The following is a 16,714-nucleotide window of genomic DNA, read 5'->3' on the forward strand; positions in this document are numbered from 1 at the left end:
GTGTTTTCGATTCTACAGCACAGCACGTTGAAACCAAGACACCTTTTAACGGTCGCCATGGAAATGGAAAAACAACTTTAACAACAAATTTATAACTCTAACTAGCTTAAGTAAATTTCTCTTGCAATATTAACGCTGGTCATAATCAGTGCGAAGTTTGGGAGATTTCTTATTTCCCGAATTGCACAACGCACGTGATGATCAGAAAGTCGTTATGAATTGCTATCATCTTAAAAGCTCTTAAGTGTGTTGTTTCGTATGTGCTTTTTTTATTTAGAAAAAATCCCAAACCCAACCGTGAAGTAGGTGTTGTGTATGTAAATGTTGTACCTTTTTAAGTTGTTTAATTCTAAATTTGCGCTGTTAAAAAAAGTTGAATATTAAGTGTGTGTTATTATTCTTTTTTTCTGTTCCTGTCGAGTATCTACCCATAGAAACGCATGCATGACCCCGAGGCAATCTCAAATTGTAACAGTGGGTGATTTTTTGTTTCGCTTCGGCAGGAACGCGTCCGGATCCCGGTCAAAATAAGTACTTCCGGCTTCCGGTGCAACCCACGTTACAGATTGGGGTTTCCCCGTGGCATGTCCTAGCTTCGTTTAGTTGTTTAATCGTTATTTGTTTTTTTTTTAATTAGATGTCTCTTAAAATGTGTTTGCAGCTTAAGTTTTTACGTTGCGCGATTTTGTTCCATTTGTTCATTTGTAGATTGATTGTAAGTTTTTATCCTGATTCGATGATATGTGGTTTGACATGTGAATACCTAGTTTTCCGATTATTGTATTATGTTTTTTTTTGTTTTGCACTAAACAACCCCACAACATAAGCATGATAACTTTCTTCGAATGATAAAAAAGCAAGTGATCCGCGTGCATTGAAGCCATAATCGACCTTCGTTAGGTTAGAAGTGAATGAAGAAAATGTGCATCAGCTGAACGTTTGATTTTTCCCTTCTCTCTACTCCAATCATTGAAAGTTCTCGCGGATTGAGTATTACATCAGGTACTGGTGTCGATTTTTTCAAAAAGCGACGATTTCCAAATCGATCTCCTTGCCTATACTTACCAGTATCTATGTTATACTCTCTTCGAGGGGACATTGCACGACCAAGATAGTGACCGCATTCAGATAAAAAAACAATCCCGCATGTTGAATGATATACCTGTAAGTGTTCTACCAAATAGCAGGAAAGGTTGCAGCAGCTGTGCGTCAACGAACCGGAAACTGTAAGATGAACCTTCTTATTGATTTTTTAACATCCAATATTTGAATCTTTATCTCTAGAATATTCTTTTTAAACCTTTCATTTTTTTTATTGAAGCTAATACACTGCCTTTTCTTGAATCCTATCCATTTCCAGTGGCCAAAAGTACGGAAAAGTATGCGACCCTCGAGAATCGACTGCGTTTGACGGAAGCCAGTCAGGCAGATAAGGTTGAAAAATCCTTGGTCAAGAATCTGGTGATTGGATACGTTGTAGCGCCGCATCAGAACGATAAACAGCAGATACTGAAACTGATTTCAGCTGTTCTAACCATGGACCAGACCGAGTGCAATAAGGTTGGCTTAAATCGGGGAACTGCCGGGGGATGGTTCAATACTATTCTGGGTGGATCAGCTGGCACAGGAACTGGAGGTGAGAAGTTACTTGTTCTAAAGCAATACAGTAAACGCTAACTAACAACCTTGATTTTAGGTAACGCATACAACAAGGAAAGTTTATCGGAAGCTTTCGTTAAATTCTTAGAGAAGGAATCCGCACCTCAATCGGTCAATAGCTCCGGTTCCAGTTTGCTCAATATCATGCAGTCCCAGCAGTCAACCAACAGTAGAACAACGACTCCCACCGAGCAGCAGCAGCAGCACGCGCCATCGACAGATCGACATTCACAAGCATTTTCAACTAATTCAAACGTTCCCCTTCAAATACCGCAACCGGTGATGGTCCGTAACGACCCACAGCAGCAACAACAGGCACCATTTCCGGTGCAACCCATTCTGCTGGGCAGCGAAAGCACCATCTCATTCCCCACACCTCGAAGTTCCAGTGCGATACTGAAGGACATTCTGAGTGATTCTTGATTTTTCGAACTGTAGGATAGTTGTTAACACCGTGATGAAGAAAAAACTTTCAAACGGGATCAACTTATCCTATAGGCAAAATATTATGTACATAGAAGAATTTTAGTTTCCTTTATGTTTTGTTGTTATCGATAGAATTAAAATGCTACTGTGCAATGAAAAAAAAAATGCCACAGAACATAATACAGTGGACGCTTGTAACTAAATTGCATTGATGAAAAGGGAAGACGAACGTAAAACAGTCACTAGTTGTTGGAAAATTATTATGAAAGAAGAAGCAAAAACGTACTCTGATAACCGTAAGGTTTAACGGCTAAATTATCCTATTATATGAAAAATATATGAAACAAAAATAAATCTTCTGAGTTTGGTTTAATTTCGAAACACATTTTATTCATTTCAAGAAATCCACTAGAATCTAATATTCCGTTCAGTAAGCACAATTTTTCTTCTATTTTTTTTTAATTTTTTAGTTTTTTGGCGATATTGACAACATGTTTTAAGTTCCAAACGAACACGTTACGCAAAACTGGGACATATTTTTTTAGAGATTTGCATCCATCCATCGGGATGATTCATCGCCGGAATCTAAGATTCTTTAAAGGGAAACGAAAACTCATTAAATCGCCATTTGTTTTACAGTACAAGATAGTTTATAAATAAAATCTATTCTAGATCTTTCCAGTCATAGTCCTAAACAAACTCGAGAGCTGAAATTTACAACAATGGTAATTCACGCATGCATAGTTCCAACATTATTTTAACGGTCGAAAAGCTTTGAACAACCCCTCAATGGGGGCCCAGTAAATTGCATACTCAAAGGCGATTTGGCAACTGAATGTGTTATACGCCAGCTGCAGTGAATCACATCTAGGTGACACTACTATCGGTGGAACGTTACACATTTTATATGAAATACAGCAACACGTTGATGAAGATTTTGAATCGTTAAACCGTTATATCTTGTTCTTATTTTTTTAGTATGATTGGAAATACTCGTCACTTGAAAAATTGGAATTAAGTATATTTTCAACAGTGGTCCTGTCGGTGAGCCGTGGTATCTTTTTCCGGAAATTCATGGCTTATGTTCTTTCGTTCTTTGATATCTCGTGTTTCTCTAATACTTCCCATCACCTTTGAAAATGTGTTTATGTTCAGGTGTGACGAAGTACCAAGACGAATTCAAAACATGAGATGTGAATTACGTAGGATAAAATATCGATCTCGATACTCGATTGATCCAAAATATAAATGAGCTTGTCATCCTTTCATAGTAATTATTGTTTATAGGAACATACATTTCAGTACACGGTTTCGTGATGCTCGAGAATACCATTTCCAATATTTTTTTTGTGAGTCGTCTGACGTCTGTTAGAACTTTTTAAACTCTGAATTTTTGGAAAAAATCGCGTTTTCTAGCTTTTAATATGTTTCAACATTTTAAAATTAGATAAGAAAGATACAGCTCCCTCAATGGCAATGCCATTGGATTTTTAAATCAAATCTCATGTATGCAATGTATTTTTTATGTTATAAATGAATAAATAAATAAATATAAAATAAATAAATAAATAAATAACCGAGTTCATGTATAACGATGGCTCCTGAGATGGGCAACGTACAATTTAAAAAGATAAAATCGAATTAGTTATCTTATTCAATGAAAAATAAACAGAATCGATGAAAGAAAATTACTTCAACCTTTACTATTTTCGAAAGGAAATCTTAGCTCTGAGCTGTTAAGAGAGCACTGAACCAACCAACCAACCAAGTAAGTAAACTATTGCCTGCAAGAAGGTTGCGCTACTGCAACTGATAAATTAGCATAGCAAATTTATAATCAACTTCTTTCGAAAGACAACCTTCTCAGCAAGTGGTACTCAGTATCCGTCTATTAGAATCGACCTTACTTACATGTTGTATTTTCTAAATTCATACGACAATTTTCAAAGCATAAAAACGCTGATTAACCAAAGCTAACGAACAACCTGTCTTGCAGGAGACAAACGCCGCAGTAAGGTTCGTTTGAAATGTCTGAGAGCAGCAGAGCAAACTCCAAGAGCTGGGAACACAAATTAAATAAAACACTCTTCTGTTAGGTTTGGCAAACAGAAAAAAAAGAGTGAGGAGATCCGACCGGGGCGGCAGTCTGTGTAATGGTCATCATGGCATTGCCAGGGCACAACATGTGTACCGAGTTTGGACGAGACGCCACACATCGCCACCAACAACCGCCGTTATGATTAAAGAAAAATAATTGACCGCTGCACACAGATATAATGACGACTATACCATTACATAAGCAATAGCAGCACGTAAGTAAGGCATCATATATAGGTAACAAATTTATGATGCTTATAGTTTTTGGTTTTGGAATCAACGGAAGATAGCAAGTAAAGCCATGTTGATAAAGCGAAATCCAAAGATGAGCAGTTGCTCGTGATATAAGAGAAGAGTTTAGTTTATAAGGGTTTATATATAAGTATGGAGTATTTTTTATAACAGGTGCGTTGGTTTTTTGCTTGCTCGGCCAAATGTAAACCATATCAACTACCAAATCTGTAAGGATGTAAAATTATTTGTTCACATCGGTATTGAGTTTTTTTTTATAAAGTAGATAGGTAATTATTGACTTAGTAACTTATTGACATCCTTTGCAATGGCCATCGCCTCGCAGTCAAACGGTCTGGTAGTTTTGAGCTTGAACAAATTTGTCTGAGGTGATTTTCGAGTTGAACGTGTTACGGCTAACTGGTCAATAACATGAATAAGTACTTATTTCTTCGAGAATAGATGTTACTTGTGCTTGTTTGGAACTAGACACCAAAATATGACGATTCCAATTATCTAGTTTCAATATAACTGATAAATCAATGTCACTAATCATATTTCTGGATTTTAAGTGTTAGTTCCATTCTGAATTAGTGCAAATACTCTTTAGTTAAAATTATAGTTTTTTATGGTGCTAGCATAACGGGACTAGTTGCAGAATAGTTTAAAGCGTTGTTAATGGTTAATCAGAGTATCTAACCTAGTTCCAGCACATATAAAAATCCAACAGAAGTACAGTTAGATAAACGTTCAACCTCAGAGGTGGCGCGATGATAGTAACTCTTCTAATCAACTTATATTTGTAGTAATTTTTATTTTAAAAAATCCAAAACATTGAAGAGACAGTGTTTAAGATAACTTCACAACGTTAACACATTGATGCTAAAATGGAGAGGTTATTTTTCTTTCATTCGTTGGGAAACGAAAGATATCAGAGCAGAAAAACTGTAACAACGGGGTTTCTCATAATCATTTTTTTTTTCTTCAGATCAATCCTATACATTATTTATAAAACATTGCGACAAAATTAACGCTATACGGCCTCTAACTAAAGTGTGTTAGTTGATACTCTCAGCAGAGATTAATCCACTATATTTACGCTTAGATTGTTGATTGCTCACGCACTCTCGTTTCTTTTTTTCATTTTCGGCTTCTATAGAGTATAGTATCCCATTCACGCGCACTTTTTCGACACTTTTTGAAACAGCTCAAGACTCAGGACGATAATCGTCCAAAATATTCGACTTTTCTTCCGGCACCCTTTTCGATTAACCCAGGCCATTGCACCACGAATAAATCGGTAATCCAGAGTAGAATTTGTCCACTGAGCGATAGGCTTCGGACCCGACAGAAGCTTTCGACGAACACGATTTTGCAGTTGTTGTTGATGAAAAAAAGTCGAGCCAAAAAGGCAATAAGACAAATTGGAACGCACGTTCCTGGACCGTTAGTTAAAATCAGCTCAGGACGCGATTTAAGCACCACAGGAATGCTATTCAGTACTGCGCTAAGTGTAGTAAAGATTGAGGTGAAGTAGCTTTGCTGGACGTGACGGCTGCGGGTGATGGTTACAATCCTATAAGCTTGTTTAGCCAAATCAGGTTCCCGTTGAACTTCCTGGTCTATCACTTTGACTACACTGGTCTTGTCAGCTGCTGCAATCACGTACTCTCGGGGCGAATATTTGGTAAAATCCAAGCGCTCGACAATTTGCAGCATTTCAGCCGTATGACCTCCTGAGCCCATAACGATCATCGTACGGACCGGACCTTTCCTCTTTGTTCCCGTGAAGGAGGCCACATTGTTTGCGTTCGAATTACGCCTTATTGTAATCAAAAGATAAACCAATCGTACCAGCACCAGACCCAACAGGAGCAGAAAAAATTGAAGCAGGGTCATCTTCACAGTAGAGCTTATTCGATCAACTTTCTCCTCGTGCCACCCTCAAATATTGGACACACTGTTCAATCGGTGATACAGAAGAAAAAAAATCATTCGTTTGTCCACCTCATCACTTTTGTTTACATGGGCTACTTCTTGTCTGGCCGTTTGTCAAGGTTCTTCCTGAGTCCCTCCCTTCAGTGACCAACAACGCCACTACGATCCGTAATCCACGTAGGTAATCACCACTAATCATCACCTCTTAAATCTCCAAAAATCTTGTCTTGGAGGCTGCTCCTCCGATAATAACTACACAATACACTAAGGCAAGGTGTACCACTTGTTGCGTCACGACGTCTCAGTGATGAATGAAATTCCTGAGCTGGGTTCAGTCGCGATGGAGTACCGTTCGATCATCTAGGTAGACACCATCAGCAGTAGTAGAGTAGGTGATCAAGCTCGCAACTCTTCTCCCGTGGCATGAAAACGATCAAAACTCCTTTGCCTTACAAGATTGCTTTCTCTTTACTCTCCGCAATACGACGATTGCTGAACTGGCTGAACGATCGTTTCATACGGGTGCTTCCCACCCTTCCCACCAGTACGGGTTGACGATGATGATGATGATGATGATGATGGTGAAGATGGTGATTTTGATGATACTACAAATCCCTGCTATTCTATCTGTGCCAAGAATATCTCTGAAAGAACTAGAATATTTTATAATAATTATCTTGTTTCGTTTGATTGATATTACATTCAACTCACCTGGATAAATCGATGCCGTAATTTATAACATTTTAGGGTAAATGAGGTTTTCCTGAACTAGTCTGCTCTACACTCCATCCAAGGAAAAACTACAACATCATCGGCAACATATGTTGGATGTTGTATTTACCTACACTTACCCGAAGTTTATCTTGCACGGCGGTACAGAGATTTGTGATAGATTGTGAACAATAAAGACAAGAACATTGCACTTGAGCAAAAATGTTAATACAGATGCTAGTTCAAATTCTGATGATAGTGATCTAAAACATTTCCGGAGTTTATGAAAAAAAAACACAGGGAAGATAATACAATATGTTTGCTACAATTCTATCTCTGCTTCCAACCTTCTTTGGCGAATTTATGTTGCAATATCGACAAAAACATGCATGTCATCGGTCAATCAAGCATCACTTACTTGACGTTAAGATGGTGGATAGTAAAGAAGAGAAACACTGAATATCACTTTAGGACCAAGAAGGGCCACAAAATATAATATAAAGCGAAACAATATTTTTTATAGCATTTGGTTTTCAATTTTGTGTATGCGCCTTCGCATGCTAATAAGGAGATTTGTCAATAAAGGAAATGCATAAAAAGGTAATGATTTTTGGTCGTACATTTAAATCATGTATTTTTCTTTTACGTTTAGTAAGTCAATGCACTGCACTATATGCTTCGTGTGGGACAAACCAAGCTACAATTGCTAAATATAACTGAATAACAGAGAAAAACTAATTCTAGACTTAAGTTTTGAATTTGCTTTCTAAATTCATTCTTCAAACAAAAACCGTTGATATTATCTGAGAACACGAGTTAACATAAACAAAAAATAATAGTCAAAATGTAAAAAAATAAACAAATGTCTGAATGAATGAAAGAAACTTTAAAACAGTTGGAATAACAAAAACTTCTTGAGAACCAATTATATAATGCTACTAGCCCAAAATTAGTAGAATGTGGCAGTAAAACACTTTAAAAGTTCTGTCTGCAAGTCAAATGACATTTACGATTCGTTTGTTGCATCCAGTTTAACAGTTCGTAAGGAATTGGTGCTCTGGTAGTGACAACAAATTCAATTAGAGAGTCATTTTGTCGCATCATGTCCCAAATGAAATCCGGCGATAGCTGGATAAATGAACGATTGAAATCAGTTCTTTGGTGTAAGAAACAATATTGGTTTACTTACCTCGGAAGCTGTAAGGTACAGTTTTTCCACGGAAATTTTTGGCCAGCCTTCAAATATACCATCCGCTACTTTTATCGGACTGTGGATCGCCACGGATAGTTTTCGTAGGTATTGCAATTGATCCAAATGCCGGAACGCTTTTTGAGTTATTTTGACGTTCTGTAGGATGATTGTTAATTCTATGAGCTTATGACAACGTTTTGATATCACTTGCAGGCACTGGTTGTCGAACAGATCATCATTGTATATTTCTAGATGAGTAAGGTTAGCAAATGCATCAGGGAAGTCGGAATAGAATTGTAGACCTGTCGTGTTACCATTTACAGTAAAGTATTGCAGGTTTGGAAAATCAGCCAGTATGATGAAATCCGTTCCATGGATTTCTAATTCTACTAACTGACTCATTTCGGTGCCTTCATATAGCACCACTTTTGGTCGATGACTTCCGCGAAGTTTCTGATGTCGAACATGTAAAACCTGAAAGTCATATTTTCATTTGTATTTGTTTGGGTTAAATACTATTTATTTATTGAATACCTTCAATTGAAAGCAATGCCTATAAACGAAGGCTAGAAAAACTTCTTCAATTGTTCGAGTATCGCTTATCTGAGGGTTCATACCTAAGGAAGGTTTCTGGAAGTCCTGTATGGTGTTGTTATTGTTGTCACCACTTTCTTCAATTTTAGGCCGAGCAATAGTTCTCATGCAATGGACATAGCTGTCGATTTCTTGTTCCCATAGCATTTGTTCGAACTCTTCAAGGCCCATTTCTAGATCCTTCAACCGTTCATAATAAAGCTGGAAATAGCTATTCGGAAATGTTCTATGATCTAGGATAATCTTTAGCTCTTTGAGATCCGGACCGATTTTGCGCAAAGTAACTATTGCTACCAATAACGAGTGTTGATTACAAATCTCAACTACAGCTCGTCGATACTGACGGCTGGTTCGGGTTATGTAGTATTCGTAATCGAGGCAACGCGCCTCATCATATCCCGGAACAACTCGAAGAACAAACACATCCAGTAATCCATTACCACTGATCAAATGGTACCATAGACGACAAACTTGCGAAGCTGGCAGGATCGCGTATTGCGGCAGTTGACAAAAAATTCGCATCAAGATCTTGAAAAACAAAACCGTTAAGATCGCTCTACAGAATGTATACCTACTTGTTTCAAATTAACCTTACTTACATCATTCGGCAAATGATCGATTGTGGTGCAAGACGTTTCAGGTTTTCTTCGAGTGCGCCTTCGTTTGGTCATTTTGCTTTTATTTGGTCGCTCTTCAATAACAATTTAATTAAAATTTATGGGTTTTCAACATTTTAACCATTTTAACACTGATCGTTTCGTTACGCTCGTTACGCTAGCGCGCTAAAATTTTACAAAACATTAACACGTTAAATCCAGATATATTAATTTCGATGATAAATTTATCCCACGATTTTCCTCAAGATCAAGGGGTAAATAAAAAGTTCATCATAAGTTAACAATGAAATGCTGGAGAAACATTTTTAGTATTGTCTCCTCGACATTAAACAGCATAAAAAATTAAAATTAAAATGAGTCAGTTTATTTTTAATCTGAAATAAGGAAAGTAAAAGCGAAATAAAAATTCGAAAATTTACAGGAACTGTGTAGTTGTAACTCAGCGTGTCACAAGTGCAAAAGAGAGCGTTCAATGTAAACCACCATTGAACTTTCTCTATTTGAAGGCGCGTTTGAACGCATCCCGTTTTTTCTGATAAGAATTTTACTGTCAGTGGCACTGTCATAAAAAAGCAGAGCTGCTAGTTTTATAAATAGGTATTAATTAAAAAAAAATATAAAAAGTATGAAAATTGAAGATGACTAAAGTCTTAATTATTGCATACTTTTTCACCTCCGAAATTAATAACCAAAGTTTTCCATTCTTAAAATACAACAATCACAATTCCATAAACTTCAATCTTATTTCGTAAGGAATATAATACTTTTTATCTTAAGAACAATGCCAAAAAGAAAAAAAAATGTTGATTCATACTGCACATATAAACCTAACTGGCAGCTTCGTTATGCAGAATGTCGATAACGTCAAACCCCCATTTCCAGTGGGAGCTTTGTCGCCTTGGCAACCATAAAGAAAAACGAATAACAAAATAAAGACTTTCTCTGGTGGCTAAACGACAAGGAAAATTAAAACTGGAAAAAGTGTTGTTTTCGGATTAAGGAACCGGAAAAGTGCTTCGCCGCGTCGAATTTCAACAAGAATATCCGGTCTGCGTTGTATTCCGCTGTTTTCTTTTCGAGCATCGGTCGTCGGGTCCCGAAGTTCTGAGTGTTCAACATGGCCTGAACAGGAGGCGGTGCAAGTGTAAATTTTTGTTCACTTTCCTGTGTTGTGCAATTTTGGTACCTATTTAGAAAAATTTATTCTGTTATTCTTCGGGGGTTTGGTTTGATAATTATATGTGCAGCCATAAAAATACGGCTTTATAATGAAGAGCATGCAAAATAGTAAATGTGGAACATTGCTTTTGTGATGTGTGGTGTATAAGTCTGAATTCTGTTCCATAAATTTCATGGAAATGTATACACAGAATTGAGAAGGTAAGTACTCCTAGGCCGATGAAACAAAATATGTAAACTTAATTTTTAACTTTACAAAATATGAACACGAGAGGAAAACAACTTCAAATAACCTTCTCTATTAACTTGTGAACCTGTTGTACGAAGTTCGGATGTTTGGTTCTTGATTCTTAGTTTTAAATTATATTCTGCAAAGTATTGAAAAAAATGGCAAAATATGCCAAAAATTACAATAATGATAAAAATGATAAAAAAGACTAAATTGACAAAAACGATCATAGTGACAAAATTGACAGAGATTTAAGAGAATTGCAAAAATGAAAAAAAAGCAAAAATTTCAAAACTGACAGTAATAAAAAGAATGACAAAAATGAAGAGAATGAAAAAAATGAAGAGAATGACAAAAATCACAAAATTGATAAAAATGAAGAGAATAACAAAAATCATAGAAACGACAAAAAATTACAAAAATGGCCAAATATGACAAAAATTACAATAATGATAAAAATGACAAAATTGACAAAAATGTTCAAAATGACAAAAATCACTAAATAACTTAAAATGTAAAACGACCAATATGAAAAAATAAAGAGATTAACAAAAATTACAAAAATGGCTCAAAGACGAAAATGACATAATTAACAGAAAAAAAAAAACAAAAATTAAGAGAATGACAAAAATGAAAAGAATGACCAAAATAACAAAAACGACCAAAATGAAAAAAATGACAACAATTAAGAAAATGACGAAAATGAAGAGAATGACAAAAATGAAGAGAATGACGATAATGACAAAAATTAAGAGAATGAAAAAAATGACAAAAATGATAAAAATTACAAAAATGACAAAATTGACAAAAATGACAGAAATGACAAAAATTACAAAACTGACAAAAGTGACAAAAATGACTAAAATGACATAAATGACAGAAATGACAAAAATTACAAAACTGACAAAAGTGACAAAAATGACTAAAATGACAAAACTGACAAAAAAGGCAAAATATGACAAAAAGTACAATAATGATAAAAATGTCCAAAATAACAAAACGAACTTAATTGACAAAAACAACGAAAATGACAATATTGACAAAAACTAAGAAAATGACAAAAATCAAGGGACTGATAAAAATGAAGAGAATGACAAAAATGACATAAATCATAATATTGACAAAAATCAAGAATGACAAAATTTAAGAAAATGATAAAACTGACAGAAATTACAAAAATGACAAAAATGATCAAATTGATAAAAATCAAGAGAAAGACAAAAATTAGAAGAATTAAAAACGTGTCAAACATTACAAAATTTACAAAAATCAAGAAAATGACAAAAATTAATAGGAAGAAAGACAAAAATTACAATAATGATAAAAATGTCCAAAGTAACAAAACGAACTACATTGACAAAAACGACAAAAATGACAAAATTGACAAAAACTAAGAAAATGACAAAAATTTAGAGACTGATAAAAATGAAAAGAATGACAAAAATGACATAAATCACAATATTGACAAAAATCAAGAATGACAAAATTTAAGATAATGACAAAAACGGCAGAAAAAATGTTAGAAATGACAAAAATGACCAAATTGACAAAAATTAAGAGAATGAAAAACGTGTCAAACATCACAAAATTTACAAAAATATCGAAAATGACAAAAATTATTAAGTAGAATGACAAAAATGACAAAAATGAAAAAAATGACAAAAATGACAAAAATGACAAAAATGACAAAAATGACAAAAATGACAAAAATGACAAAAATGACAAAAATGACAAAAATGACAAAAATGACAAAAATGACAAAAATGACAAAAATGACAAAAATGACAAAAATGACGAAAATGACAAAAATGACAAAAATGACAAAAATGACAAAAATGACAAAAATGACAAAAATGACAAAAATGACAAAAATGTCAAAAATGACACAAATGGCAAAAATGACAAAAATGATAAAAATAACAAAAATGACAAATATGACAAAAATGAACAAAATGATAAAAATGACAAACCTGACAAAACTGACAAACCTGACAAAACTGACAAACCTGACAAAAGTGACAAAAATGACAATATGATAAAAATTACAATAATGATAAAAATGATTAAAAAAAGCCAAAAGTGACAAAATTGACAAAATTGGAAAAAATTGACTAAAATGACATAATTGACAAAAATGCAAAAATAATTAAAAAAAATCAAAAAAGAAAAAAAGCCAAAATTGAAAAAAATTACATAAATTACAAAAAATACACGAATGACAAAAATAGCAAAAATGAAAAAAATAACAAAATAGACAATAATAACAAAATTGAAAAAATGACAAAAATAATAAAATTGACAATTTTGACAAAATTTAAAATATGACAAAAATGACAAAAAAGACAAAAATGACAAAAAGACAAAAATTACAACAAAATAGACAAAAAATAACAAAATTGAAAAAAATGACAAAAATAATAAAATTGACAATATTGACAAAATTTAAAATTTGACAAAAATGACAATAATATAAAAATGTACAAAATAACAAAACGAACTAAATTGACAAAAACGACAAAAATGAATAAATTGACAAAAACAAAGAAAACGACAAAAATTAAGAGACTGATAAAAATGAAAAGAATGACGAAAATGACATAAATCACAATATTGACAAAAATCAAGAATGACAAAATTTAAGAGAATGACAAAAATGTCAGAAATGACAAAAATGACCAAATTGACAAGAATCAAGAGAATGACAAAAATTAAGAGAATGAAAAACGTGTCAAACATCACAAAATTTACAAAAATCAAGAAAGTGACAAAAATGACAAAAATGACAAAAATGACAAAAATGACAAAAATGACAAAAATGACAAAAATGACAAAAATGACAAAAATGACAAAATGACAAATGTGACAAAAATGATAAAAATGACAAACATGACAAAACTGACAAAAATGACAAAATTTGACAAAAATTACAATAATGATAAAAATGATTAAAAAAAAGCCAAAAGTGACAAAATTGATGAAAATGACATAATTGCCAAATTGACAAAAATGCAAAAATAATTTAAAAAAATCAAAAAAGAAAAAAGAGGCCAAAATTGAAAAAAAAAAAAAATACATAAATAACAAAAAATACAAGAATGACAAAAATTAAAAAATGACAAAATATACAACTATTACAAAATTGAAAAAATGACAAAAATAATAAAATTGACAATATTGACGAAATTTAAAATGTGACAAAAATGACCAAAAAGACAAAAATTACCAAAAAGACAAAAATGAAAAAAAATTACAAAAATGACAAAAATGACAAAAACGACAAAAATGACAAAAATAACGAAAATAACAAAAATGACAAAAATGACAAAAATGGCAAAACTGACAAAAATGACAAAAATGATAAAAATGGTGAAAATGACAAAAATTACAATAATGATAAAAATAGACAAAAATGACAAAAATAACAAAAATGACAAAATCTAGCAAAAATGACAAAAAGGTCAAAATTGAAAAAAAATATTACACTTATTAAAATAATAATAATAAAAATTACAATAATAATAAAAATGACAGTATTGACAAAAATCCAATGACATACATTACCAACAAAAATTATATTACAAAAATGTCAACAATGACGTAAATGATAAAAATGACTAAATTGACGAAATTTTATTACTTTTATTAATTTTATTATTTATGAATTTGTCACTTTTGTCAGATTGATCAATTTTGTTAATTTTCTCAGTTTTTTTTTCAGTTTCGTCAATTTTGATGATTTTATCAATTTTGACAGTTTTGCAGTTTGGTCAATTTGGTCACTTTTATTTAGTTCGTCAATTTGGTAAATTTCCAAAAAAAAACAAAATCGAGGTTGTCAAATTTGCCAAAATGGTTTTTTTTTCCATTGTATCATTTTTGATTTATTTTTCATTTTTCTTTTTTGTAAAATTAGAAATTTTTGTCGTTTTTTGTCAATTTGGTTAAAATTGCCCATTTTGTTAATTTGTTCACTATTAAATTCTGTCAAAGTTTTCAATCTTGTCCTTTTTGCAAATTGTGTTATTTTTTATAAAATTTAAGCTATTTTGTCCATTTAGTCACTTCTGTTCATTTCGCCAATATTGTCAAAATGTTCAATAAAAACAAAATTGATAAAATTGGCAAAATAACAAAATTGAAAATGTTGAAAATTTTTCAATAGCTATATAGTCAATTCGACCGGTTTTTGTACCCGACGTTGAAGCATCGTGTTTTACTTTAGCAATTGTTTTTATCATAGAGATTTTCAGATTTAGCTATTGTAATTTTTTCCAATAATTTTTCAATATATTCGTTTGATTCACGCCATACTTTACTCAGAGCAAACGTTGAATTATTTGAAATTTTTATTCTTATTCTTATATCTCTTTTATTTTAAGGGGGGGGGGGGGGGGGGGGTAGGGTCTAACGGGTAAAAAAACAACATTTTCACGATTTTTTTCTAGAGCTATCGTTCAAACAAATGTATTCAAATTTTTTGCATTATACAAAGCATTGTTGAAAGAACATTTAGTAATTTTTTCGTAGAAAAATATTGAAAAATGAGCCGGTAACGGAGCACTTTCGAGGATGCCTTTTACAAAACAGGATTTGCGGTGGACACTGTATCTCAGCACAGAATCATCTAAAGTCAAAAAATCAGAGCAAAATATTTTTGATAGATGTTTTTCTGGACCCCAACGTTTTTATTGAACTTAAAAAATTTTTTAAGAAATTTTTGTGGCTGTTTGAAGTAAAAACTACGATTTTTCACGAAAAAATCCGCCATTTTTTATCTGTAAAATCTCCCCAAAGTAAAAAAAAAGAAAAACGTTGGGGTCTGGTATTTTATATGTAGAAAATATGTTCCAAATTTGAAAAGAATCGGATAAGTAGTTTTCAAATGACGATGTTCACGGACTTTAAAAATGTGCTTTCGAGAAAAACGCGTTTGAAGTTTCTGCTCTTGCTTTCTTGCAGTATTAGATAGGAGGAGATAAAGGCCTATAATTTCTACGCTGAGTGTGGTACCTTGCCATGGAAATATCGCCTTATAGAGCGCTTAGCTAAAAATGCAGTAAGTTTCGTTGATAAACCCACAGGAAATGCTACTCCCACCTCTAAAAGATCATTGGAATTCTTTCAAAATATAACAGGAAAAGAAATACCATCTATTGCCCGTTTAAAAACTGTTGGTATGAGACCATGGAATGCGACTGTTCCTCACATTGACTGGTCAATAAAAAATCAATATAAAGTTGGTGAAAATAGCAGCAAAGCAGTTCAGCTATTCAATAATCACTTGAAAGATTCGTACAATCACAGTATTTCAATTTACACGGATGGGTCTGTGTCTAATGGTAGGGTGGGCTTTGGAGTATCGAGTGGATCTAAGGAATATGCTTTTCAATTAAATGAGGAATGTTCGGTATTTTCGGCCGAAGCCATGGCTATTCTCTTCGCGCTGACTACGATAGCTGCCAAATCAAAGTTCCATGCCGTTTTATTCTCCGATTCCGCTAGTGTTCTGTCGACCCATCCTTGGATACGCAGCATTGAATTCGAGTTGACACGATTAAACGCATCTCTTTGTTGGATACCTGGCCACGTTGGAATCACTGGAAACGTTTTAGCTGATAATCTAGCCGCTCTGGGAAGAAGTTGTGAACAAATAATTTTCGAAGTTCCGGCTCAGGATATAAGGAGAATGATCTCAAGGGAGTTACGAAAAACTTGGGAACAAACGTGGTTCAATAGCAGACAACTTTTTCTTCGCGAAATCAAAAACACCACCTTTCCTTGGTGTGATAGAACAGATCCTTTGGGATGGCGATCACTCACGCGTCTTCGGATTGGTCATAC

The 16,714-nt window shown here is 33.4% G+C and overlaps 4 protein-coding genes across 6 annotated transcripts in view; 2 read left to right on the forward strand and 2 right to left on the reverse strand.

Moving 5' to 3' along the window:
• Positions 1–2,439, forward strand: part of LOC129751148 (thyroid receptor-interacting protein 11-like) — a 100,041-nt gene extending 97,602 nt beyond the window's left edge. Inside the window, exons 6-7 of the mRNA XM_055746472.1 lie at positions 1,361–1,636; positions 1,697–2,439. Coding sequence (XP_055602447.1) covers positions 1,361–1,636; positions 1,697–2,082 — 662 coding nt within the window. The 3' untranslated portion in view covers positions 2,083–2,439. The remainder of the gene's footprint in view (positions 1–1,360; positions 1,637–1,696) is intronic.
• A 2,931-nt stretch (positions 2,440–5,370) lies between these two features.
• Positions 5,371–7,196, reverse strand: LOC129755389 (UDP-N-acetylglucosamine transferase subunit ALG14 homolog). The gene is made up of 2 exons (XM_055751843.1): positions 7,063–7,196; positions 5,371–7,004 (listed from the first exon to the last, which is right to left on the reverse strand). The coding sequence occupies exon 2, from the start codon at positions 6,310–6,312 to the stop codon at positions 5,629–5,631; it is 684 nt and encodes a 227-aa protein (XP_055607818.1). The 5' UTR covers positions 6,313–7,004; positions 7,063–7,196; the 3' UTR covers positions 5,371–5,628.
• An 835-nt stretch (positions 7,197–8,031) lies between these two features.
• Positions 8,032–9,648, reverse strand: LOC129758100 (uncharacterized). 2 transcript variants are annotated; one of them, XM_055755544.1, is made up of 5 exons: positions 9,448–9,648; positions 8,789–9,376; positions 8,569–8,728; positions 8,252–8,502; positions 8,032–8,190 (listed from the first exon to the last, which is right to left on the reverse strand). In XM_055755544.1, the coding sequence occupies exons 1-5, from the start codon at positions 9,517–9,519 to the stop codon at positions 8,038–8,040; spliced, it is 1,224 nt and encodes a 407-aa protein (XP_055611519.1). In that variant the 5' UTR covers positions 9,520–9,648; the 3' UTR covers positions 8,032–8,037. The 2 variants fall into 2 exon arrangements, with proteins under 2 accessions (XP_055611519.1, XP_055611518.1); XM_055755543.1 differs by having other exon boundaries at positions 8,252–8,728.
• Positions 9,649–10,335: 687 nt separating this feature from the next.
• Positions 10,336–16,714, forward strand: part of LOC129757322 (uncharacterized) — a 49,854-nt gene continuing 43,475 nt past the window's right edge. For both annotated transcript variants that reach the window (XM_055754508.1, XM_055754510.1), the window contains exon 1: positions 10,336–10,845. The gene's annotated coding sequence lies outside the window, so the exon portion shown is untranslated. The remainder of the gene's footprint in view (positions 10,846–16,714) is intronic.

Source organism: Uranotaenia lowii, chromosome 3 (assembly GCF_029784155.1).
Source record: "Uranotaenia lowii strain MFRU-FL chromosome 3, ASM2978415v1, whole genome shotgun sequence".
NCBI lineage: Eukaryota > Metazoa > Arthropoda > Insecta > Diptera > Culicidae > Uranotaenia > Uranotaenia lowii.

Coding starts and splice junctions, on each gene's coding strand:
- LOC129755389 (XM_055751843.1), bottom strand. CDS start 6,312: ATGACCCTGCTTCAATTTTTTCTGCTCCTGTTGGGTCTGGTGCTGGTA.
- LOC129758100 (XM_055755543.1), bottom strand. CDS start 9,519: ATGACCAAACGAAGGCGCACTCGAAGAAAACCTGAAACGTCTTGCACC. Junction 9,377..9,447: donor TCGATCATTTGCCGAATGAT/GTAAGTAAGGTT, acceptor TTGTTTTTCAAG/ATCTTGATGCGAATTTTTTG. Junction 8,729..8,788: donor GGCATTGCTTTCAATTGAAG/GTATTCAATAAA, acceptor TATGACTTTCAG/GTTTTACATGTTCGACATCA.